The sequence below is a fragment of the Alligator sinensis genome, unplaced genomic scaffold, assembly GCF_000455745.1.
Source record: "Alligator sinensis unplaced genomic scaffold, ASM45574v1 scaffold927_1, whole genome shotgun sequence".
Lineage (NCBI taxonomy): Eukaryota > Metazoa > Chordata > Crocodylia > Alligatoridae > Alligator > Alligator sinensis.
In genome coordinates this window covers 1,672,093-1,697,848 of record NW_005842155.1, presented here as the reverse complement: position 1 = coordinate 1,697,848, position 25,756 = coordinate 1,672,093, and the positions used below count along the sequence as shown (strand labels likewise).

General features: G+C 37.9%; 1 protein-coding gene across 1 annotated transcript in view; it reads right to left on the bottom strand.

Annotated features, from left to right (window-relative positions):
• SNX29 (sorting nexin 29) overlaps positions 1–25,482 on the bottom strand; it is a gene marked incomplete at its 5' end in the record, with an annotated part of 446,683 nt that extends 421,201 nt beyond the window's left edge. Inside the window, 8 exons of the mRNA XM_025206427.1 lie at positions 7,250–7,368; positions 7,854–8,229; positions 10,358–10,606; positions 11,706–11,776; positions 12,502–12,682; positions 18,414–18,538; positions 24,040–24,092; positions 25,414–25,482. Coding sequence (XP_025062212.1) covers positions 7,250–7,368; positions 7,854–8,229; positions 10,358–10,606; positions 11,706–11,776; positions 12,502–12,682; positions 18,414–18,538; positions 24,040–24,092; positions 25,414–25,482 — 1,243 coding nt within the window. The remainder of the gene's footprint in view (positions 1–7,249; positions 7,369–7,853; positions 8,230–10,357; positions 10,607–11,705; positions 11,777–12,501; positions 12,683–18,413; positions 18,539–24,039; positions 24,093–25,413) is intronic.
• Between the last annotated feature and the right edge of the window lie 274 nt (positions 25,483–25,756).

The following is a 25,756-nucleotide window of genomic DNA, read 5'->3' as shown; positions in this document are numbered from 1 at the left end:
CCATGTGCTCAGGGAGAGCAGGGTCTAACAGTAAAGGGAAGGTAGAAGCGGCTGCAAGGAGAAGAAGTTGGAGGAAAGAGAATAAGGGGGCTACCTGACCCTGCTACTTATTTTCTCTGCTTTTGCAGTGGGAAGGGGACAAATTCAAGGCAAACCTCCAATAATTAGATTCTATATCTAGAAAATTATAACATATTTATAAGTTTTAGGGGTGCACCGATAAAGGTTTTTTGGGCCGCAATCGATGGACAATTATTAATAAGCCATATCGGCCAATACTGATCCGACTGCCAGTATGAAGCCCAGTAGCTTGGAAAGCAGCATCAGGCTGGTAAGTGTGTAGTGGGGAAGGAGCATGGCGCAGGGAGATCGAGGTACGCATGGTGAGGGAAGGAGTGGGTGCTGGGGCAGGCACTGCACAGCTGAGGCGAGTCGGGGCAGACCTCATTCAGGGATCATCGGAGGCAGGGAGGGAAGGGTGGCTCCCATCACTGTGCACATCCCAGGGAAGGCACAGGGGGCATGTGCCCCCCAGATATGCATGCAGGGTGAGGGTGGGCTGCCCGCCTGGGGCAGAGAGCAGCGCCGAGCTCTTCCTGGCAGTGGGGAGGGGACTGGGCCAGGGTTGTGCTCAGGGGGGTGGCAGCGGCACTGGGAAGAAGAGTTACAGAGAATTTGGGGATGGCTTTAGCCCCCAGTAGCCCACCCTCCCAGCACTGCTGCCACCTGTCCCAAGTGCAGCCCCAATTCCCCCGCTGGGAAGAGCCCAGCACTGCCCCCCAATCCCAAGCAGGCAGCCCACCCTCACCCCACACACAAATCCAGGGAGCACATGCTCCCCCCATGCCTCCCCTAGGGTATGCACAGTGGCAGAAGCCATGCCTCCCCATCCCCACCATGAGCCGCTCGTGGCTCCATCCCACATCCTGCCCCAGCCCCACTCCCTCCCTCAACTTGAGGGCCTCAATCTGCGCCCCCCATGCCCCTTCCCTACAAGCCCTTTCCCCCTCTCCACACTGCAGGGCTGCACTCCTTGTTGCATGCATGCTGCATTACACAGCATTATCAGCCACATCAGACAAAAAAAGCCAATTGCCAATAATGTCAATTTTCCTTTTATCGGTGCCAATACGATATGGACCAATGTATCGGTGCACCGCTAATAAATTTTCCATATACAAAATCTAATTACTTGAGACCATCTGATATTTGAGTAAATATGGTAATCACAGTCTTGCAGCACTCCAGATTACGTTATGTGCTAATATTTTACTTCCACCATCTTACACTTCTAAATTATTAGGAAATGCCTTACCCAATTTATTTTTGCAAATCCTGATGCTTAGTTTAATTCAACATAATATGTGATAGTCACTGCCAATAGAGTGCTGTTCAGTCATTTGTGGAAAGTGAATAGATGGTTTAAATACAAATAGTAGACAATTCTTAAAAATCAAAAAACCATCACTGCAACTGACATCCTCACTGTCACTGTCTATATATAGAGAATGAACATAGAAAACTACTCTTTTCCAGAGATATTTCTTTGCATTTGGGATTTAGGCATTAATGGGCTAACATGGAAAAGTTTCTCTCAAGCTATCTCGATTATGTATATTAAAAACCTATTTGCCAAGGCCATCAATAAGATGAAACAGATTTATGTTGATAGCTGAGACACCTTAGTGGCAGGGAGAGATGTAGTTGGTCATGTTAATCTGAAGTCAGGCAGATGGCAGGGCAGAACAATGCCTTAGAGACTAACTGGTTCAGAAAAGTATAGGCTTTCATTGGTGAAGCCTACTTTGTCAGAAGCAGTGAAGTAGCCATTGCCTACAAAAGTTTATGGCTCTGTGAACCAGCCAAGTCTCTAAGGTGCCACCTGCTGCCCTGTCTTCTGCCTGACATCTCTCATTATTAAGCTTCATTTCCATCTAAAATTATTCACATAAAAAAATATATCTTCAGTCACAATATTTAATTCCGTCACATTCCGGTGATATTTCCATCATTTTGCTTTCTGTTTCACCACAATGAAATTGCAGTAAAACAAACCTGCACCCCCATTGCAGCTCCCCTAGTATGTATCCTAAGATAATAAAGTATTTGAAAAACAAAGGAGATAGAGAGAATGCTGACAACACTGCAATAATGATGTTGGGATAAAAATGAAAGGGAATGTTTTATTTGTCGGTTTGTTTCGTGAGGTTTTGGGTTTGTTTTTTCTTAATTGCAGAACGTATTAAGATCTCCTTACTGTATTCTCCCATTTGCTTCTAGGCACCTGAATTTCAGCCCTGGATGTGTTATCCTAGGCACACGAAGATTTGATATGCTTTGACACAACCCTAAAGCAATGTAATCTGGACAGCAATTGAAACACCCTTATATTAACGAAGTACAGAATGCTTTGGAAAAATTTCACATTCATATCAATTTTGCTATTGACCATTATAATATAGCCCATGAATCAAAATATTAGCATATTCGTGCCTACCAAATAAACTCAGAAATAGACCATAAAGCATGGTTAGGAACAATATTTTAAGACTAGTTTTAATTACTGGACTATTAGGACTGAAAAAGTAAGTTACATTTCTCCCTACTACACTGCAAAGTAGTTAGCAATTCTTTGCTACAACCCAAATTGGTATACTGTGAATTTAAAAAAAAATGCAAAACCAAGCATAAGAGTAGTCAAAAGTCAAACACAGAGATATTATTTTGACTTAGATATATTTTATCTGCTAGCAGGCACAAAATTAATGCATACATTAAAATCTGCTTAGAAAGGGGGCAAACAAGAATCTCAGCCCTGCAATTTTTATTAAATATAAAAGGGAATGCTCCCTGTACCATTATGGTATTTTGTTAAAGATGCAGGTACTTTAGGAGACACTAGAGGGCAGTACAGCATTATTTCAATTCCTGAAGTGACTCTTTTTGATTTTTTACCACCTTAATTACACAGTAATTACAAAATTGCTCATTTCAACTCCTTGAGTTAATGTTTCTAAGAAACTAGTGGAGCATATGTTGCATATTGAAAAGAAAACATACTCTTTTACTACTGACCAGCATACAATTGGAAATGAGAGCAGGAGAATAGGACTGGAACAAACATTAATGGAATGATTACAGCACTCTGTCCCTGTTTTCATTGTTTTAATAGTCCATAATAAAAGCTAGCCTTAGCAAAATCTTTAAACTTACATCTTCAATATATGCAAATTAATCCTCTCTCAATCCCTAAGCAAATCCTGTACTAGACCTTTGTGGCTCAAAAATCTTTAAACAGCAATACAGATACTGAAAGACCACACTGAGAAGAAATTAAGTAAATAGCTTTTTCTTAATGGGTCCTTGCAGCCAGTGGAGGAAGATTTGGCTAACTCATGCACACAGCAGAGGAGATCAAGACAACATTTAACCCCAAACTGTATTTTGTATATTCTAATGTCAAAACAACCACGTGCAACTTTGATTATACTTATTTTACAGTTTGCTTTTTCATAAAAACTTCTCTTTTGGCATTACATTTCTTGGCTGAAGTCCAAAAGTGAAAATATTGATTAATTTTATGTACACACAACACACATGAATCCTGTCCACATTTCTCCACTGCACTGTAATTCTGAAGCAGATATAATTTATACATATTAATAGATATTAAACTACAAGAACTGCTCAAATGCATGCAATTTTTTTTTAGCAATTTGGCTTTTCAGAATTCCAAATTTCTATAGTTGGCATCTACGAAAAAATTAAAACAAAACAAAGGAGACAACTTTATCTCCTTTCTACATATTTTGTATTAAACCACTTCAAATATCTACCATCCTGCTCCTTTTAGCCCAGAAGCATTGCAGCTCTCGTAGTCCCATACTACTTACCTTTTCTGAGGTAACAGAGAAATTTCTGGCTACAATTTTCCCAACAATTGTTTCTCTTTGTGCATTACATCCATGGTCCCATGAAGTTGCCTGACTATCTCAATCTTCTTGACATTGGCTAAAAAGGCCATCTATGGGACTAGGACAGTGATGGCTAACCATTTTTGAGTGCCATACCACAAGTTACACCTCAAATGTCTCTAACTGCCACTGTTGCTGGTGCCAGAGGCATACCTAATCTAGAACATGTGCCCATCGGGCCCCACAACGGAGGCTTCTGGGGCTTGAGTGACACTTGTAGCAGCTGCCCATGTTATTTGTGGCCACTCCAGAACTATGAAGGAGGCACAACAGGGAGGTGTTCTGTAAAGTCTGTTTCTCATTCATCCAGGCACTAGTCTGCTGGGTCCCATCTGATGAATCCTTGGACTCCTTCACAGAGCAGCAGTAGTGTTTTGGCTTAACTCAGGGCACCAGATTCATGAACGAATGTCCCTAGTCTGCTTGTTTTATCATTTGTAGTCCCCACGCCCTGCAGATCCACAGTTCTGGGCCACCTCCCTTGATTGAAGGGGACATGCACTTTGTTTTAGATTAGGGATGCCAAACACACCCGGCTCCATAAGCTGGATGATAGTTGCTGGGTTGATCTGCGGGCTGGACCAGGACCAAATCCCTGTGCAGCATTTGCAGTGTGTGGCATACAGGGCCGGCACAGGACGTGCGCTGCCCATGGCATGCAGGCTGAAGCTGGTGCTGTATGCAGCACAGGGGGTCAAGTCAAGTCCTGTAGCCCATGCCCTGGACACCCTGTGCTGTGTGCAGTGCTGATCCAGACCAAGTATGGGCAGCGTGCGCCCCATGCTGACCTCACATGTCACAGGCACAACAAGCTCCAGGGCTGGCATATGCTGCAAGCAGTGTGGGGCGCTGGACTCGCCACATACACTGCACACAGCCGAGAGCTGGCACAGGGCATGCACTGTATGTAGTGCCCTGCCAGACTAGCACTTCCCAGTATTTCCAACACAGCCAGATCTGAACCAGCCTGGAACCAGTCCAGCAGGGCACTGCATGCAGCACACACCCCAGACTGACCCTCCTGTCTGCAGGGCACATGGTGCTGGGTCCAGCCCACATAGCACATGCGTTCAGGGCAGCACGTGAGTCAGTCCAGCAACCTGCAAGCTGTATGTTTGACACCCATGCTTTAGGTGGATTTTGCTAATCCTGCCAGTACATCAAACAGCCTTATTACAACTTGGCCTTTCATCCCCCCGCCCCCTCTCTCACTTATGGGTACTTTTGTTGTCTTTAATTAATACAATTAAGGTTGGCCTGGTGTCAAGGAAACATTATGGATGAATGAACTCCATGACAGGCACAAATAATGTGAACTGACAAGCAGAAAGCCAATATTCATATAGTTTATGCCTGGCAATGTTTAACATTTCAAAACATCACAACAATACAAAAAAAAAATTAAACATAATAAAATCTATTTTATGGCACTGCTGCTAAGTTAATAATTAGAGACTATACGAAACTCACATTCTTCTGGCCTGGGTTAGTGAATAAACTTCTGTTATTTATTTTAGAAGTGTGCAATTACTCTGTTTCTCTCGTCTTATTCACATTTATATATACTTTCATTATTATCTACATATGCTGAACCTTTTGTTTCAAAAAGGATCTTCACCAGATGAAGTACTAAATTAAAAACTTGAAAGGTATTGAATGTAGCATATGGTACTGAAACAAAATCCTTTATATTTACATTAAGCCCTGATTTTATCTAATGTAGGCAATTTAAATAATATTGAGCCAGACAGAATTCATGCAGCTGCTTTTATTCCTCTGCTTTGTTCAAGGGTTTAAATAGTCTCATTTTCATGTTTCAGTGAGGCCAAGACAGAGTATCTTTGCAAACCTAACTGCTAAAATGTATGCATACACAACTGAATACATGATCCTGCAATGTTCTTTATTAATAACAAATACTGGAAATTTGGAAACTTTCTCTATATTAACTTCTCCTTACGCATTCTAAGCTTACCACTACTTTAATTTAAACATATCTTGAATACAGTGACACATTAAATACTTGCAGGAGAAACTGCAATGAGAAAAAGAAAAGGTTTGACAGAAAAGGGAATAATGCCCTGCTAAGTTATGCCGTGTACAAGTTAGTTATGTATATACTCCCTGATTTTATGAAAAACCACCTCTACTCCTAAAAGAAATAGAGTTGCGCAAAAATTCTCAAGAAGTGCTTAGCTCTTTCCAAAAGTGTCATCAGCTGAAGAATGAAACAATTTAAGATTCATGTCTCTAATCTACTGAAGCATTGTCAAGGGATCATCAACCAGCATTGAGACTCAAAAAATCCTGAGACAATTGCTGTCCCCAGAATGACTTCTCTCTATCTGTGGTCTGTAACCCTTCTTACCCAACACAAAAAGGTATTAATATTCTTTACTGGTACTTATCTTTCTACAACTTGATAACCATTACAAAACTCTTTATTTTAGTTCTCTAAACAGAATTTCAAAAAACAGCTAACAGATGCAAAAGGTTAACAATCTTATATCACCACGGAGTTATTTTTTGTATAAGTTTTGTAATTGAAGCTATTAAGTTTTTCACTTTAAAACTCTGTAGTAGTTTTTAAGATGCTAAAGTAAACCAAGTATAAAGGAAACTAGGTTTTCTTTCATTAGGTTGTCCCATAAGGACTAAGATCTTATAGTATGAATCCAAGATTGACACCTCACATGTATCTTCACCATGTCACTCCTTCAGCTTTACAATCATGGGAAATAGCTGCATTATGGCTTGTACCTTTCCACTATGTTGCTTTTCAGCCTTCATCTTACCCAGTATCCATCTGAACATTATTACTTCATCACCGTGGGGTAGTTGTTCCTGTCTTCCCCAGTATATGTCAAACTGAGGCTAACTGTCATCTAGCAAGCTTCACTTGTTACTTTATTTGGCATAATCTTACAGCAGAGACTTCCTATCAAATCCCTCCCTTTGACACTAAGTGCTCTTTATTTAAAATCCATCATTAAGTATATGGCTAGATGAAGGCCACCTGAGACCAACATTCTTATGGAGATTTGAGATTTATAATAAAAATAAATGATGTATAGCTAATTAATCAATAAGAACAGAGATGTACATGGAAGGGATGGGATGCAAACTTAGATGACAAACAGGTAGAGATGGACTTGCATGCTTATTGAAAAAAAGAGGACAGAAGTATTATGAAAATTATCATATATTAGGACATGTGTTCAACTTACTGGACAACTAAAACAGATTTTTTAAACTAAACAGTAGTAAATGCTTACCAGTTTGGGAATAAGAGTCAAGAGCACTGACAGGGAACAGAATATGTGAATCATCATTCAGGACCTGCAGGGGAGTCCAACTGCCTATTTGTGAATTGCATGTGCCCCCTTCCTGTGGCCTACACAAAAATACATATGTATTTTAAATATTTGATATATATAACCATATTAATTTTGTACGATACTTTGCCATTTTCAGTCCTGCTGCAAATCCAAGGGGGACATTAACTGCAGACCACCACAAATATACTAATAATTCAGATAGTTAAAGAGACTAAGTTCTAGTTTGATCCCCAAAAATAGGAAAAAGTTTCGGGACCTCTTACATTAACCAAGGGAGTTTTTCTGTACTTATTAAGGAGAGGTAATCTGACATCAGGCAGAAGGCAGCCAGGGCAGCAATTTAAAGAATAACTCCTTCAGAAAGAACAAGCTTTCATATGTGAAAGTCTGCCAGCCTGACACACAAAAAAGTTTATGCCTTTCTGAAGGAATTATTCTTTAAGGTGCTGCTCTGGCCTGCCTATACTAATTGAGTTCATAAAGCGAAGCAGAATAGTACAAAGGAGTTTAACTTTCAATTTCCTTAAAGAAAAATACTTACTTTTCAGAAATTTCTATGTAATCTTCCATGTCTTTATTTCCTAATACCTTTCCATAAATTTCATCTTCATTTTCATCTATATCTTCATCATCAATACTCTTCACATCCAGCTTCTGGTAACCATACTCTCCATTCAAGCATGGAGAACTGCTTTTCCACAAATGGCTATTCTGATTCCCATTCAGATTTTGTCCAAGAGAGCCTTCAGAGGAAGGTAGTGCAAAAAGTGAAGATCTATCAGAGTTTTCCTCTGAGCTTTCTCCTGTAACTGATGTCTTTAGGATTTCTCCAAAGTTTTGCTCATCCTCCTCTTCATCAAATGAGATAATGTGTGTCACCCTCTTCTTCTTCTTTCGCTCTTTTTTACATTTTAAATCTAAATGAAAAAAAAACTAGTATTTTTTTAAATGCAGTTAATACTAACAGGATATACCTATTTCATTTTAGAACATTAACCCACCTAGGAAAGAGAGTAGATAAATAAAAACATGGAAGAACAGAAGGGGGACACACACAAAAACTGAGATTTTGTAAAAAAATCTCTGCCAAATCCATTTTCATGCTTCTAGAATTAGAAAATAGAACATTTTAATTTAAGATTGTTATTTGTTGTTCAGTAAAACTTGATTAGACATTTCCATATGAGGATATTTTATAGATCGAAAAGAATTCCATAGATAAACAATATTTAAGAGTACCACTGCAAACTCAAAAGAGTTAAAAATGACAAAGAGAATAACAGTTGATAAAATAAGTTACAGATACAGAAGTTATATATATGTACTTAGTATATAAATGTACTTTCAAACTGGTCTAGTATTAAAGGATCCTTAACCAAATGGTTGAGACTTTGAACAGTTTCCTTTGGTAGTAAGTGCAGTGGAATTCCCTCAGAGGAAGAAGTTCAGTACATCTTAAAAGTTTCTAATTTTAACATCTGGTCCCACTACCTTCACCCTTCACACTTTACAAAATTCAGATGATTCAGCTAAATGATAGTGTATTATCTTTTTATCTAAGCATAATACAGCAATTACTTGCTGTTCACCACCTAGTTTACATAGTATACTGTATGGTAAGTGTTATGAATTTATTTATTCAAATATAAGTTTCCAATTTAAATTTGGAGTGCTTTAGAACAATGCCCAGACTCTTGCAAAAATATTTAGGCCACACAAACTGCCAAGAATAGGTTACTTTATTCTTATTCTAGCATAGGTTGAGCATAATTTGGGTAAAAAGGGTTTTCAATACATCTCTCAAAGTTACCTCACTACTTAGTTTCAAAAACAAGTGAAAATAATTTCTGGGAAAAAAAAAAATCTATTCCTTTTCCAGAATAAGGGGAAAAACATGTTTCTTAACATTACCTTAGATTTACAGATGGGTCCTGGCACATCTTATGGTAAAAATATGGCTGCTGGCATAGAGATGAAGCAACAGAATGGTTGTTCTTCATCTACACAATCCTTGAAAGGTACTTACATATGCCACCAGCTTGCAGAAGATCCTCTGTCCATTTTTAAATGGACAGTATGTTTTAAATGCCAAAAACTAGAGTCTCTCTTCTCTCCCCTACTCCTACCATGTGCATTTACACATTTTATACCCCTTTCAGTCATTATTGTAAGAAATTCTAATCATTCCTAACGTTTGTTTCCCCAAAGCCAGTCTTTTTATTTAAGGAGTGTCAAGGTCCAAGGATTTTTCTACTTGCTCTCCTCTGAGGCAAGTTTAGAAGTAATATTTTCAGCTCAATTTCTGGAAATAAAGATGAGAATTTGTTCTCTTGATATAGCCACTGCAGACATGACAGGAGCGTACACTGCATTTTTATTGTACTATATTAAATTGACGGAAGACTCAGCTTTCAGTCTACATTTGTTGCAGCTCTTATGTTCGTGATAGCTGCATCATGGCAATGGCAAATCCAATATTGTACATGAGGTTTCAGCAGAGTGTACATTCATGATGTACATTTCTTTGTTTTGTGATTTAGTCTATACACAATGTCTTTGCCCCAAAGAGTCTACAGTTACTTGGGGCTTGCAATCTAGGTGCACCATTATAGACATCTTCCACTGTAGTTATCAGTAATGAGTAAAAATATGTGATAAAGGTAAAAACATGTAATTAAAAGGAATAACCAACATCTCCTTGGTATAATGTCATAATTTAAAAATCTGTCAAACTGCAAGTGAAAACCCCAACTGTCATGCAGAGAAAATTTAATCTTCTACTTCCAGAGATACAGACCGCATATTACACATTCATCATAAGAAAATTTCTTTTCCTTCATACCAGTATTTCTGAAGCACTTCTTAAAAAGGGAACTAGTGAGATATGATTTTAAATTTTAAGTTATTTATAATATATAGTGCAGCATAATTGTATTGCTTTAAAGACAAATTATTCTTGATATTATTAAGTTCCATTATTAAATATATATATATACTGAGCATTTTATACACTTGTAATACATTAAACAGCCCTGAAATATTTACCAGCATTGGCAGTCTTTGATAGGACTGGAAGTGGGTCAGTGTCCTGATCAGATCTGATGAGAATGGAAACAGCAGAAGATGCAGTTATCTCTCTCAGAAGGCTGCTAACACCTTGGGTGGATTCTTTCAGCAGTGAGGTTACATTTTGTGTGGATTCCTTTAAAAGGTCAGAAACTGTAGGAGTGCATTTGCTCTGCCCATTTAAATCTTTGTTGTCAATGTTGATTGCAAAAAGAATGGAGTTTAGACCTTTCAAAAAAGAAAAACCATACAGCAGCACAACTTCAGGTACAGAAACAAAGATATTCCATTCTAAAACTACATAGCTAGAACTTTAGAGTCACATGATAAAGCACTAAGATATTTAAAAAAACCCAAAAAGATTCCAGAGCTAAATTACTTATACGAGTCTCTCATACATTTTTTCAACATACTTCAGGCCACAGAAGTGATCTATTTATAGTGATCTCTACACTTAAAGGTACAATTTTCCCACCATATATGTACCATCTAACTTTGCTACATGCTATTGAAGCAATTAATTATTAAATGATCTGAGATGATAGCATTGCCGGCCTATATACACTAGCCCATATTTCTTGCTGCATACTTAATATAATTTGATGTTAAATTACGTTTTATTGTCATAGAAAAAGTATACTTTCCAATCATATTTACTAGTTTACATTGAGCAATAGGTGAATTTTCAGCCTCATTGGCAGAAAAAAAGTGTACAATATTATACAGAAACTATGCAATCAAGTAAGAATGTCACATCACATATGCAGTAAAACAAAAGAAAAATCTACTCCCCTCTAGTACTCCTAGCACAAGAATGCATTTTAATTTCTAAGTTAAATCTTGCTATCAAAACTGTCTTTGTTCTTTTCTATTTAAGATCTACAACTCCATGGTTTACTTTTGATCATACGTTACTAGAGCAAAAACTATAGTCTATAAAGATGAATATTTGTATGGAAAAGTTACATCTCCCACAAACAAAATTTTGCAACCTCCCAATATTGCTACTTATAATGTACATGTACCAGTATCCTGAAGGGTGATTATAAAGAGGATGGAGATGGACTTTCCTCTGCCTTGACTAGATGACTTCATGGACTAGAGGTCATCTGCTGTAGTCAATGACCTCATAAGGTTCCTTCCAGCCCTACTTTCCTACGATCCAATTATGTTTCACTATGGAATATGTTATCATGGCTGCCATAACAGCTTCCATTCACAGCATTACCAGCAAGCAATTCATTATTTTTAAAGGCACTTTTAAAAGAAATGAGTACATCTTCAAAATAGTATTATTTGGCATTTGTTTTGCCAAGTCACAACCTACCAGCTGCCATGGTTGGGATCATACTAGAACGCTCTTCGTCCATCATAAAAGACCAATCTTCATAGAAGACGCTACATATTAGAAGGTGAACATAAAGCTATATCATTTCCTATCCTTTTTTCTTTTTAACATATACATTTTATTAAGAATATATAAGACTAAAATGTATATATAAACAACATAGATATCGTGATAAGTCAGCTGATCCAAATACATTCTGAAGTGGCCCTTTAAATCTCCTGACATGCATAGAACATGGTAATAGTAAGGGAAGTTTTAGCCTATATTAAAACTAAAAATAGTGGAGCCTGTTCAAACGTGGGGGGGGGTATGACTAGGCAAGAGGGTACTGGGAACTGACTGAAGAACTCTTCAGTCTTAATGCTTTGTTTTCTCTTTCTTTTCTAAAAAAGTATAAGCCACTCAAGATCAAGAATCCCATTGGAAAGGATATAGCAAATACTTGCGCTTATTTCTCGATAAATAGCTATATTAACTAATACTGCCATATCACTTACCACTGCTTATCCATGTGTGAGTTCTCAAATAACTAAATACCAACACAATTACCAAACAATTTTGCAGCAAATTAGGAAAGATGGATACAAGCAAACAACACTAGGCAAGATCTACGGAGTTAATTCATTGCTTAAAAGCTAATATCGTTATCTTACATTTAACTAAAAGGAGATGAAATACTTAGTCTATTACTACAGCTTCAAACATTTTTAAATGCCAGTGCTTAGTCTGCTAATGAATGCAAATTTCCTCCAATATAAAAGCACTAAATAGTTACCTAAGTCGATTTTTATCTGCAAGCAGCATATGAACGTATCTTTCCAGAGAATGCTCATTTAATGCACAGCGCAACCAGGCACGGCCTCTGCCAATATCTGTAGTAATTGTTTTTAAAGAGTAAAAACGCTGTAGTTCATGTTTATTCAAAACTTCTTTCACGTAGTACCAAAACACTGGCTCTGAAAAATAAATAAAGACACAAAAATACATTTAACTCTCTTTGTTTTACTCTCTGCCTACCAATCATTAAAGAAAATGCCACCCCCTATACCACTTGTCTAATTTCTAGTGACAGTTTTATCAGTTATTCCAAACCCTTTAACAGTGATGCATGTAAACTCCCCAACCAAACCTTACTGATATTATTGCTATTCAGCTGGTCTTTAAGAAACATCTATTTCCTGCTTATGTAAACCTAATAAACTATTTCCAATTGCTGCTGTCTTATAAAACTTACCATGCTATTTTACAGAAAAATAAAATTAGCTGTTGATTACCTTGAACTCTGGAGATTCATTTCCCAGTTTACTCTAACTTTTCAATTTAGTAGATTGCTTATTTCTATTGAATTTCACAAAAGCTATTCACATAAGACATTTGTAATAGGAATCATCCCCACAGGATTCCATCTTCACTGCTATAATTTAAAAGGTCGTCTAAGTCGCATTTAATTTACACTGAGGAATGCAAAACTCTAGAACTCCTGGTTCAGAGATGATGCATCCCTTAATTTACATTGTGCATTCCAAGTTTCATTTGGGAATGCATATTGATGCCTGTTGCTTCAAAGCATATATACATTTAATGACAAGTCACGTAACTCCAGCAGCCAATATTATATTCATTGCCATAAAACTTTCTATCACTTCTACACACAATTTGTGTATCACTATAAGCTATTAATATAGCATGAAATATATATTTCTTAAAAAAACAACTGAATGACAATAGTGTCAATAAAGCTTTGTTGAGGATGCTGAAGAGTTTAAATGTGTCACTACTAGAGACTACTCCTAAAGGATTTAACTAACACTGGCAATTGACAACATGGTAACAGGTGAAATTGAGAACAAGCAAGAGCAGTGGAAAAAAAATGGAGAGAGAACAATTTAAACTACTCCTACACTCTGCAGTTAATTTAGAACCCATCAAGCACCTCAAAGAAACACGGGCAACTTCCTTAACAGCTCAATTAAAAAGGTGTCTGGCAGAAAAAACACACTAAACAATTTAGATTCATATTAAGAGCGAACTAGAGAAAAAATGGTACTTCTATTTTATAAGTACACAGCACATCTTCCCCTTGATCACTGCATTTAGTTCTAATAGTCCAGTCAAGGACTTGGTACAAATGGAAAAAGCTCACTTGGCACTAAAAATCATAAAAAAAAGAAAAAAAATTGTGGGAAGAGATTAGCTACCTCAATCTTGCCCTTCCTTTCTTATCTCTTTTCCAAATCGTACAGGTCTGAAATTTTAAGTAATGAATGTTATAGGAAAGGTCATCCAGGAATTCTCTCTCTGTTTCTGATAAAAATGAAAAGCCTACAGACACTTCAGCTTTGGAGTGAGATGTGCAGAGCTGTAGTCAACATGCAAGTAGCAAGTTCTGCTGGTAGAAGCTGGTTCTTTTCTTTAGTTTCTCTGTTAATCTTCATTAAAAGGCATGTAAAAATTTAGACTGTTATACTGCTTTAGAAACCTAAAGGCATTAACAAAAAAGTAAAACCATATAACCATCGTGTGCAACTCCCACAGGATATTATGGAAAAACTTTTATAATTTAGAAAGTTATATGACTAAGGATATCTGTAGTTCTATCCATCTATTTCTTGTGCACTTACTTGGATCTGTTCCAAATTTTAACCTGTGTATGTAAGAAAATGATTATTTTAAATGTCACATGAATAGCAACACTAAGGGTTTGCTTCTTTAAAGAATAGCCTTTCGTGACTGACAAAATGCAGTTGAGTTTCAAGAAGACAGAAAATTTGAAAAAGGAAGTGAAATTGTTACAGGAATAGAAAAACAACCATATTTCCTCTTATGTTCAATGTGAACATCATCTTGTGTCTCCTGGCACTCTTTTTATTTATACATATTGATGGTTTTTAATAAAAAGAATGGATTTGGAGATATCAACAGCTAATACAAAATCTATGGAATCTGTCTGAAGTCTATGCATTGGCAATTAAATACTGGCATTACATACTACAGTACCTCAACAACACATATTATATAAGAACATAATGAAATAAAATGAGATTTCCAAAAGCAATTGATCATTAACATAAGAGGGAGCAGCCAGGCCAAAATCCCAATCCTAAAGTTGATCATTTTCCAGAGTCCATGACTACATATGTATAAGAAGAAACAAATCAGAAAGAAAACCTATTTTATTTTCAGTAAATATAATATGTAAAAAGGAAAAACACTGAAGTTATGCATGTTCAACCAAATAATAAACTACTTCACATAAATATCATTTATATCATTTTAAAATGCCATTTTGTCCTTTTTTAGATCCAATAAATAAGCTGATACATATTATGCAATCTTAAGCAGCTGTGGCATTGTGATGCAAGTAAGTCATTCTGGAGTGATTTTTGGGGTAGACAGACATATTTTGAAGTTTGGCATCAGAAAGCAGAACTCTAGATCTTTCGGACAGGGAAAAATGCAAAAGAACCTAACACATATTGATGCACTGTGGCTATCCTGTGTTTTAAATGTTTCGCTTATAATCAAACTGAAAAAAGTTTTGAGACTCTTTCCACTATTTTGACACTATAGTATTGCTGAAGAATATTTTGGCATTAATAGCTATAGTGGCCTTTTCGCTATTCACAAAGCAGAAGAAAGTTTTGCTTTGCTTTTAACAGACATTTTGAATAAAATATAAGTATTTTGATTTCCCCTCTTCTAAGAATAGCTACTGAAATATAGCTAAATAAAAGGGGGTTTTTTACATTAAATGTAACAGGACCCTGCAAGTTAATCACTTTCTATAATAGATTAAGATGGTATGTTGCAATAAGCCAAAAAATAAAGCTATCAACTTCTATACTCTCTGCATGATCTTAAGGAAATCACTTGACTTCTCTGCCATGGTTCACCTATGTTTAAAGTAAATTACATAACATCCAAGAATGGATTGATGAATCATGAATTATTCTTACCAGGTATTGTTCTGAAGCATCTGAGATTATAGGAGAATATATACCAATATACAGTATTGCACAAGACCTACATAGTGGAAGAAGAGGCGGGAAAGGTAATATATGCTGGCCCAGCACAGTAACGTGGGCACAAACGTTCCACTAGCAACAAGCAACAACAGAAGTGTTTCACCAAGCGGAAGAGAGCAACAGACCTCTGCGTCTATTAAAACTATTGTATTAATAGCAGCATGACAGCAGGGGCAGGGGGGAAGGGGGAAAAGGGGTCAGATGAGAGGAATTTTCCATAGGTATTTAGACTCGTTTCATAATACAGTTTTAACAAGCTTTCAAACAAATCCTGCAAAGCATCGGAAACACTTTATCCTAAAACTCTAGGAGATGCTAAAATCTTGCCTGGATTCAAACTTGCACACTGATGAATGAACATCAGAGCTGAAGTCCTGTTTTGTTATTTGTTTAACTAAAGAGAATAAAGAAATTAAACTAGGAGGTATAAACTAGAAAAGTGGCAACATTACCAAAGAAGAAGCAACCTGTAACAACTGTGCATACCTGCCATGACTACATACAGCTGTAACCATGAATGATGTTAGTTCACAAAAGATTTAAATGAGGTTGAGAACTTTCTTTATAAATACAAGAATTAATTATTTTAAATACCATGGGGATTTTTAGAGATCTTCTAGAAGGCTTCACTTTTCAAAGAACAGATTTTTCAAAACATATATTTTGTATTAATGTGAACAAAAATTTAAAAAAAGAATATTACAGATCCCTTCCTGGCACAATAAACAGAGATTTCCAGCCTGTCTATATTTCATTTTTTTCCTTAAGTTTCAGTTAATTTCACCTTAAAATCCTTCATCTGAACAGTCTACCTCTTTTACTGTCAAAAATGCTACACAGCCATCTTTGAACAAAACTGTCTCATACAGTTTTGTTAATCACAGGTGTCACCTCTTCCTTCAGGTTATTACCACCTTGAATACAAACCTGAATAATTTCTGAGAAAGTGGTAACTGTAAAAATTTACATCTGCATCTCGATTGAGAAACACAATCCATCAGAACAATAAGCTTACCAGCAAACAAACAGTGATGATTCCATTAACAATATACATAGTCTATCACTGTTCAATGTTGCCTGTTTGCCTCCCATGCTATATTCATGTTCTCAGTTTTAACTCAGCTACCGCACGTTACTACTCATAAGTCCTGACTGTGATCTTCTCAACAGCCAAAAAGATTCTTTTCCTTCTCTCCTAAAAAAAACAACATTTACTTACCTGTCCCCCCTATACAAAAAGTTGGGACTGATGACTGGAGATGGGGGAACAAAGGACAAAGAACTGTCCCCTTAATGGCTGCCTGCTGAAAGACTGAAGGAGGGAAATTGAGGCAGAATGCCCATACAGCTCAATAGAAGGCAACAGCAGATTTAAATAATCTTGTAGTGCAAAAACTTTGCATTAGCAAATGAATTATGTTTGTATATATATTCCAACTTTCCATGCTGTTTTGACTTTTGGATACAACTATTAAAGAGCAAAATGTAGGAAAATCTGTACCAACAAGTTGACAGACTAGGAAGAAAACATCAAGAAAAAAAATCCAGCAAAACCATGTCCTATTCCATATCCAATAACAAAAATTGCATTGAAATGACAAATGAAAAAATTAGATCAAGCTACAAGACATCACAGATAAGCCACACAATTATTGACAAAACTAACTGAAGGTCACAGAATAATAAATTCCATCACATTGAAGAATGAAATTTCAAAGTATAGTACTGTTATATTTGGGTGCTGTTAATAGGCCAGAAAGATAAAGCCCCTTACAAATATCTTAAATTTGATATCACTTTCACAAAGACAGACTCACAAACCAGCTGAGGCTAAGCAAAGTAGACATCACCTCTGAAAGCTTAATGGAGCTGAACTATCTGAGCGCTTTTGAGTGTAAGTAAGGGAAAAGGAGGGGAGGAGGATGAGAAGAGTCCACCAAAGATAATCACTGCACACACATCATTAAAGAGTAGTAAATAAGTAAATAAATAAACCCCTACCCAACTGAAGCCACTTAAGATTTTTTTTTAATGTATCAAGGCTTATAGCTCATGCAGATTCCTAAATATGTGTTGAATACCATAAAAAATATTAACTTAAGAGCAAATTCATATATGATTATGAATTAAATGAAAGCATCATAAATTCAATGGCACAATTACACAGTGTTTTGCAATATCAACTATCACAAAATAAGAGTGCTCAAAAATTTTACATCATATATTTGCATGGACTGTGTATTTTTGTAGACAGCATTAACATTGGGGGCCAAGAAACTGAGAGATTAAAGTAAATAGGTTTTTTGTTTTGCTTTTTTAAATGGATAACTTCTAGGCAGTTTTATATTGGTATATAATCATTTTTCATGAGACTGAGTACCAGCAAGCACCAAACAATTATCAACACCACCTAGGATTTTTAAACTATTTTCAGATATTTAATATCATCATTCTTCAGCATTAACACTCTTAACATAATACATAAAAATGAATTAAGGACCATTTTGATATTATAATGAGGCTTCAGTTGTTAAATGTGCTAAAATAGCTTAGTTAGAGTTGTTTTCTTAAATCCAAAAATTAGAGGTTATATCAGCTGCCTACACATACTAAGTAGGAATGTTTTGACATTTTCAATAGACTTGTTGGAACAGCGCATTACCCGTTTCAGTTTTACTGGAGAAGCCTGCTGCCTGTTTGATCGCTGCTGCTGTTAACGCTAATCCACGACTCCTCTTCAAACCATGCTGAAACACAGCTTCAAACTGAGCACACAGGCAAGTCACTCTGCAACAGAATAAATTACTCAGGATAGCTAATCATGTTTATTACTCTTTTCACGTACTATGTTTCAATGTTATAGACTCAGACATGCAGAATAAAGTGAAAATGGACAGAGAAAACTGCCAGTTGGACAATTAAATTATATATTAAGAAATACCCTTTTACTTTAATTAATCTCTTATGTTTTGAAAACTCTATATAATCAATTCATATCCACTATGCCAAAGTTACTACTTAGAGCAATGTTGCTCAACCTATCCGGCCATGCGGACTGAGGAAGTGATGCAGGGTTGGTTTGCAGGCTGGATCCCCTACAAGAGGTCGGTTTGTAGCACACCCCCTGTGCAGGCCAAAACCCGCATGCCTCACCCTGCACACCAACACAACCCCAGGCACCAGATTAAGTCACAGTGACCCTGCACGCCAGTGCGACTCCACGCACTAGATCACAAGTTTCCGGCATACACCAGATTCCAAAGTACAGAGGCCCCATCCAGCGCATGGGACCATGTCATCCAAACCACAGGGTACCCCATGGGTCCAGAAATTTGGCAGCAGGAGAACAGCGGTGACACTAATTGCTGCAGCTCTGGAAGCAATTAATGCTGCTAGCGTTCCCCTGATGCCAGACTTCCAGACCCTTGATGAGCTTTATGAGCCAGATGACATGGCTACACAGGCCAGAAGTTGAGCACCACTGATTTAGAACGAGAGAACAACTGTTAGAGAGAATTAACAGCCAATTAAAAAACTACTAATCCTCTTACATTGGAGTGCTAGTCTCATCCGATTCATTTAATCTCCATTTACACACTCTGTATTTTCTCAAATACAACATTCACATTTTCCCCACAAAACCAGGCCCCCCAGTATTGGGATGTGTGTTTTAAAGAGGAAAGCTGTTTTCTTCAATGCTAGATATTGTGCATGCCATGCAGCTCCCAAGCTGGCTGCCACCTGTGTCTGCTTAGCAAACTGAAGGGGCAGAATCTTGCATTAACCCTCCCACAGCCACAGCGATTGGCTAAGCACTGCAAAAGGGGTGTGTCTATTGGAGCACTATAAAATGGACATCTAGAAACAACTCTACATCAGGGCTGTCCAACTTCCAAGCTAGTGGGCACCACACACCAAGATGGCTGTACACCTGGGAACCACAGGCCTGACTCCCCACCACTGTGCAGGCTGCTGATGCCTCCGCACCTATGCACATAGGGGAGCCAGGCTGCCTGCACTTTCTCCCAGCTGTGCATGCCACGCAGGCAGCACCCCTCGTCTCCACAACACAGGCAGCCTGGTTCCTCCCTGCAAATGTGCAGCACCCACACCCCTCTCTCCTGGCCACCCACACACCCACCTGCAGTGCAGGCAGCCTGGTTCCCTTTTTTGCCACAAGCACAGCATATGCACTTGAGCCCCCTTCTGGCCGCGGGACAAGAGCAACTGGTGGGGATGGGGAGTAGCAGCCAGGTAGAAACCCATGGGCCACATACTGACCCTCTGAGGGCTGCATGTAGCACTGGGCTTCTAGCTGCACAGTCTCGCTCTAGATATAAAGCAAAAACTTCCAAAAAAAAAAAAAAAGATGAAGTAGGCAGTGCTGTTTAAACTCTTTTCTCTAAGGTGTTGTTTCTGTTGTTACACAACAACAAGCTGGCTTTCCGAAGGCTAGTAAATCACTAGTAGTTCTAAAAAAACCATTGGTGCCCCAATTCAGAAGAGTTACTACAGAACAGGAAGTGCATCTACACATGCAATTAATGTGCATGAAGAAACTCCAGAACTTATTGCTCCACAGTTTCTTCATGAGCAGCATACTGAGCTGGGCCAGAATAGCCCCAGCTGACAAGTGGCACAGGAGTCAGCCTGCCAACCCAGGGCTGTTCCAACCTGGCTCAATGTGCTGCACAGCGGCTGGCTGGAGCATGAGGGAGCTTCACTGAGGAGCTAACCGGAAGGCAGCCCCCACACTAAAGCACTTACCAACTGGGGCAGCATCTACATGTGCACTGCTACAGAGTTTGTTATTCCACAGCTGGATAGTACTTGTACTTACAAGTACTATCCTGAGGTGCCTCTACACATGACGGGGATTTAGTCCTCAGGGTTTTGTTCTATACCCACAAATTGAAATGGTGAGTTTTTAATTGAAACACATCATTTCAATTTTTCCATCATATTACAGTGAGGCGCCCCAATTTTTTTTTTTTTTTGAGCTGGGGCAAGCTGCTGGTGAGCTGAGCAGCCCCTGAGCTGCAGGAGGCCCTGGTCCTTCCCTCCACAATGGCAGTGCACCCCCAGCTCGAGGGCAGCACCCAGCCTGATCCAACTGTTCACTGAGCCTACCCAAGGAGGAGCACCCAGTGCAGGTGGTGGGGCTCAGGCAACAGCTGGATCAGGCCAGGTGCTGCCTCCAAACTGGGGCAGCACCCGGCCTGCTAGTAGCCCCCCCAGGCAGCCCTGGGGGAAGCCACCACTGCAGAGGGAGGGACCAGGGCCTGCTGCAGATCAGGGACACTCAGCCCACCAGCAGCTCACCCCCTGGCTGCTGAAGAGGAAGGCAGGCTCCGTGGAGGGAAAAAAAAAGGATTGGGCCCATCACTGCTTCTGCCTTCAGCAGGCAAGGGGCCCAATCCTCATTTTCAACAGAGCCTGCCCACCTCTTCCATGTCCAGGGAGCAAGCTGACAGCAACAATGCATTACTGCAAGCTGAACTACATCCAGATGTAGTTTAATTTGCAATGATGCAAACTCATCTAAACCCCCCCAAACTGGTGCATGTGTAATGTGTGACACCATTAAGCCACACTAATGACATTTTTGTCATGTATGCATTGTGGTAACCATCATGTATACAAGCACCCCTGATGCAGAATAAATTAGTCTGGCCTAATGGTGATGCAAATGTAGATGCACAACATTTACTGTACAGCTAAGTAGTCAACTGCACAGTAAACATCTTGTGACACGCCGAGATTCGCAACCAGGGTCCAACGGCATTGAGATCCTTCCAAGACTGCTGCGGGGTGCTGCACAAAGTTAGCATTATTAGGTATGCAAACCTTATTCAAAAGATGAACTCAGATATTTCAAATAGGAATCCACAGCACTACATCTATTCTGATCTGTAGTGATCTGAGTTCTTAGCTCTATTATTTTTCTACAGTCAAAAATAAGTGAAAAATTAAGAGCTGGCATTTTTTGAGGGTATCTCAGGTCTAATGAGGGGTGCCTAGTGTCTAAAAAGGTTGACAACCACTGATATAGGGGATATTATAGCCCAGGCTCTGGCCTAAGAATGGAAGAACTGCATAAATCCACCCTAGCATGGTAGAACACCCATGCTCCAAAACCTGAAGCTGTAAATTCAGGGAGACCACAAAGAAGAAATAGATGCAGCCTGGCTGCCAGCTATGACAGAAGACTGTTTTGTTTTGTTTTGTTTTTTGGGTTGTGTTTTGTTTTGTTTTTTTAAACAAACAGTATTTTTCATCAGCTATTTTAAGAAAATCTGAATTTCAAAATAAGTATCATATTATTCAAAACATTCTGAATGGAATTGTGAAAATAGCTGTGAACAATTTCATGTTTTGTTAAAGCCAACTGCTACGGTCAAGAGGAAATGCCAACAAACAAATTTGACCAAAAGAGCCATGCGACTCTTGCAGGCAGAAAGAACAGAAAAATTAAGAATCTAGCTCCTGTGATAAAGAGATGTCAATCAAGCTATTAACATCCCAGATACAACTAGAATGAAAGCAAAACCACTAAGTACAAAGCATTAAAATGAATAAACCTTCCAAAAGCAAATGGAAATTATTTTATTAGCTATGGAAACAAATTCCTACTTGTCATCTATGGGAAGGTGGCTTTATACAAAAGATAACTTAGCCACTAAAATGGAAAATACTGTAATGACGTGTTTTCAACAGCGTGCAACAGATATGCTCATAGCAATGAGCGTGTTGTAAGAACTTGGACAAAGCAACAACAAGGCCCTTGTGTGTTAGACACTGCAGAACTGAAAATAATTAAAACAACCCAGCTTTAGTAAAAGCTCAAAAAATACTATACTATAGTAATCTAGTAAAATATCTAGTTGTGAACTAAAGCCCTTAACAGATTGTGGAAGTTGAAGACTTGCTAACACCTCCAAAAATCATGAGCTCCAACTCTTACTGGAAAACCAAGCATTGGAAAACTCTGTTCACGACATTTCCATTTCTTGTTAAAGCCTTAAATGCCAAATACTACATTACTGACTAAGATGACTAGTCTGCCTGACTAAAAGGAATATTTGTGTGTAAACTGTACTATATTTGGTTCAATATAATATTCAGTGCCAATTGCCTGTGTTTGTCAATAAACAAATTCTAAAAGGGGACAACCCAAATTGCTAAAACATTTCAGTAACTGAACAACATGACAAAAGGTTTTTCTTTAGTGTTAGTGTGATGTGGTAGCCAGAGTGATCCAGAAATTTGGTGAGAGGCAAGAATTTTTGTGGATGATATCTTTTATTGGGCCAGTTACATGACTGGGATAAAGTTAGACAAGCTTTAGACTGGTCACGAAAATCTTACTTTTCTTTAGAAGTTTTTGCTTGACATCTTCAGAAACCCATGTCCATTTTAACAGTATACACAAGCAAACATTGCCTTCCTCCATGACATTACAAAGGACATGGAAAAGGTGGGGGACACAAAAAAAAAACAATCAAATGTCAATTAAGTGTGCTTCTCATGGAGGTGGGTGGGTGGAAATCTAAGTTAGGAACATAGCAGTTTCCACAGACATTGTCTAAGGATGACTAACTGCAGGTGAAAAGGCAACTGAACATGTTGGAGACTACAGGAAAAATAGAGCCATTGTTTTTCTCTTTGGAGTTTCATTTTCCCAATTCTTAAGTAAGGGACTCAGGAAGAGCAACAAAACACTATATTGGTCTCCATCAGTTCTCATTAACAGTTATTCAAGTAAAGCCCACAAACCTGTTACCTAAGCCATAACTGAGCTGATCAGCTGGAATTAATAGGGTCTAAATGAAAATTTCCACTCTGAATTTGTATTACTTAGAAGAGAGGTATTTTAGAATAAGATGAGAGAAACCAGTCACTTGCAGGTAGAACACTGGGAGTGAAAAATCCACCTGGTTCTAATTAGTTGTTTTTTTAAAAGAAGAAGAAACACAACAGAAAACAAACAGACATAGGGCATCGTCTAAGTTTAAGGGCCCTGTGCCCACACTCCAGAATTCAGCGTTGATCCTGCAAACACTTAAGCACATGGGCGGCCCCTTCATCTGGAACATTGCATGCACAAGCAGAAAGAATGCAACCAACCGTTTCTTGTGGCTGAAGTTACGTAAGCAAGGATTTCTTTGCAAAAGGGCCAAACATTTTCCTATGGTGAACTCCAGTAAGCAGGACACGCAGTTTAACCTTCTAAAAGTTTTTTCTGTTGTTGATGTTAGTTTTATTATTGTTATTATATTTTTTTTTACCTGCTATCAGAATCTGAAGCAATTTCTTTTCTTCCTCCAAACCGGATTTGACACTGTAACAAACAGGTTTAAAAGGATACCATCAATATTAAGAATCTGAAGATTCTGAAGCATTTTAAAACAAAACAAAAATTCAGTCACCTAAGACAAGCAGGAAAGATGTGCAAATTAAGGTGGCTGCCTGTTATTAAAAGGAACCTGAATTTTATTTTCATATTTATACTATCTGACAAAACTATCATCACAGCACAAAAAGATTCTTGCTGACCAGAACAATCTATGTAAGGGGCTCTTGGTAAGGCAACAGCAAAGACAAAAGACAACTAAAGTATTACTGGGTTTGGGACTTTCCATATGTACACGTCCTTGCAACAAAAATTAATCGGGTGGAAATTTGCACTCAGTAAGTAACTAATATATTCACGGCTTACGTTGCCACTTACAGGTCTTTTAAAATTATTGTCCTTCATAAATAAAAAGAAATTAAATTAATTAATTGAGAAATTAATTGAGAAATTAAACAGATTTAAGTTTTTCAAAAATAAAATATTTTGAAAAAACAAATTTTAATAGTTTTAGAACTTCTTTGTGAACTTGGCTGAGAAGTCGATTTTCCTCAAACTAGTTTCACCAGTATGCCAGTGTTATCCAGATCTATTTTCAGTTAGAACTTATGGCCTGAATTTACACACACCTACTTTCAGAAACAATGTTTATAAGCACTGTTTTCTATAGTGCATTATAAATAGACAAAAGCTGCCAAATAATGACAAGATATGGAGGAAAAAGCCCATCTTTGTCAATATTACCACCTCTTCAATATTAAGAGGTATGGAGATCATCAAAAAACAAACCAGCACACTTTCTCTGCTTTCTTCCTCAAATTCTGGATTAATGTAGCTAAGAAATAAGAGATTTTATTCTAAACTTCTAAAATACTTTACATTATTTTCTGGCCTTAAAAATCTTTAAAAGTTTTGGCTGTATACCTTCTGGGTGGACAAAAGACCCTTTCTGGTTTAGGAAAAAAGGTACACCTTCAACATATTTACTAACATTGTACTGTAAAAAATGCAAGGCGTAATTGCAACACATGCCAACACACTCAGAAGGAGTCTGGGGGTTCACCTTAAACAGTCAACATGCACTGTGATAACCTGCCTTGTCTCCAGTAAACTTTCAAACATGTTACACTACGTGTTATTTTTCATAGCAGAGAACTAATTTAAGAAGGCAAGACTCTCTCTACATTTGTTGCAGAGAGGAAAAGACAATGATAAATTTTGCAGGAGTGGCCAACTCAGCATTTATACTGAAAAAAAAAAAAGCTTTCAAAATTCAGGCAGACTTATCGTTGTTGTTTTCATTTCTTACCTGCTTAACTGCATCCAGTAACCGCTCTAGAAGAAACTGTCTTTTGGCATCATTGTTCTGTGATCCTAAAATTCAATAAAGCTCCATTATTATTTTTTTAGCTAATATAGTTTAATAAAAATATATTAGGCTTAATTCTGCTGCACCTGAACTCTTTCCTCACATACATTACATAGCCAACTGAGACCAGCAGAACTACTTGTCGGAGTAAAATGGTGCCGAATCAAAGCTTGTTTTGCTTTTTCAGATAGCCTTTATCTAATATGCAGAAGCAATGCTTAAAACAGTACCATGCAGTTTAATTGTAGTAAATCATTCTTCTTGAAGAATGGAGAAATATTAA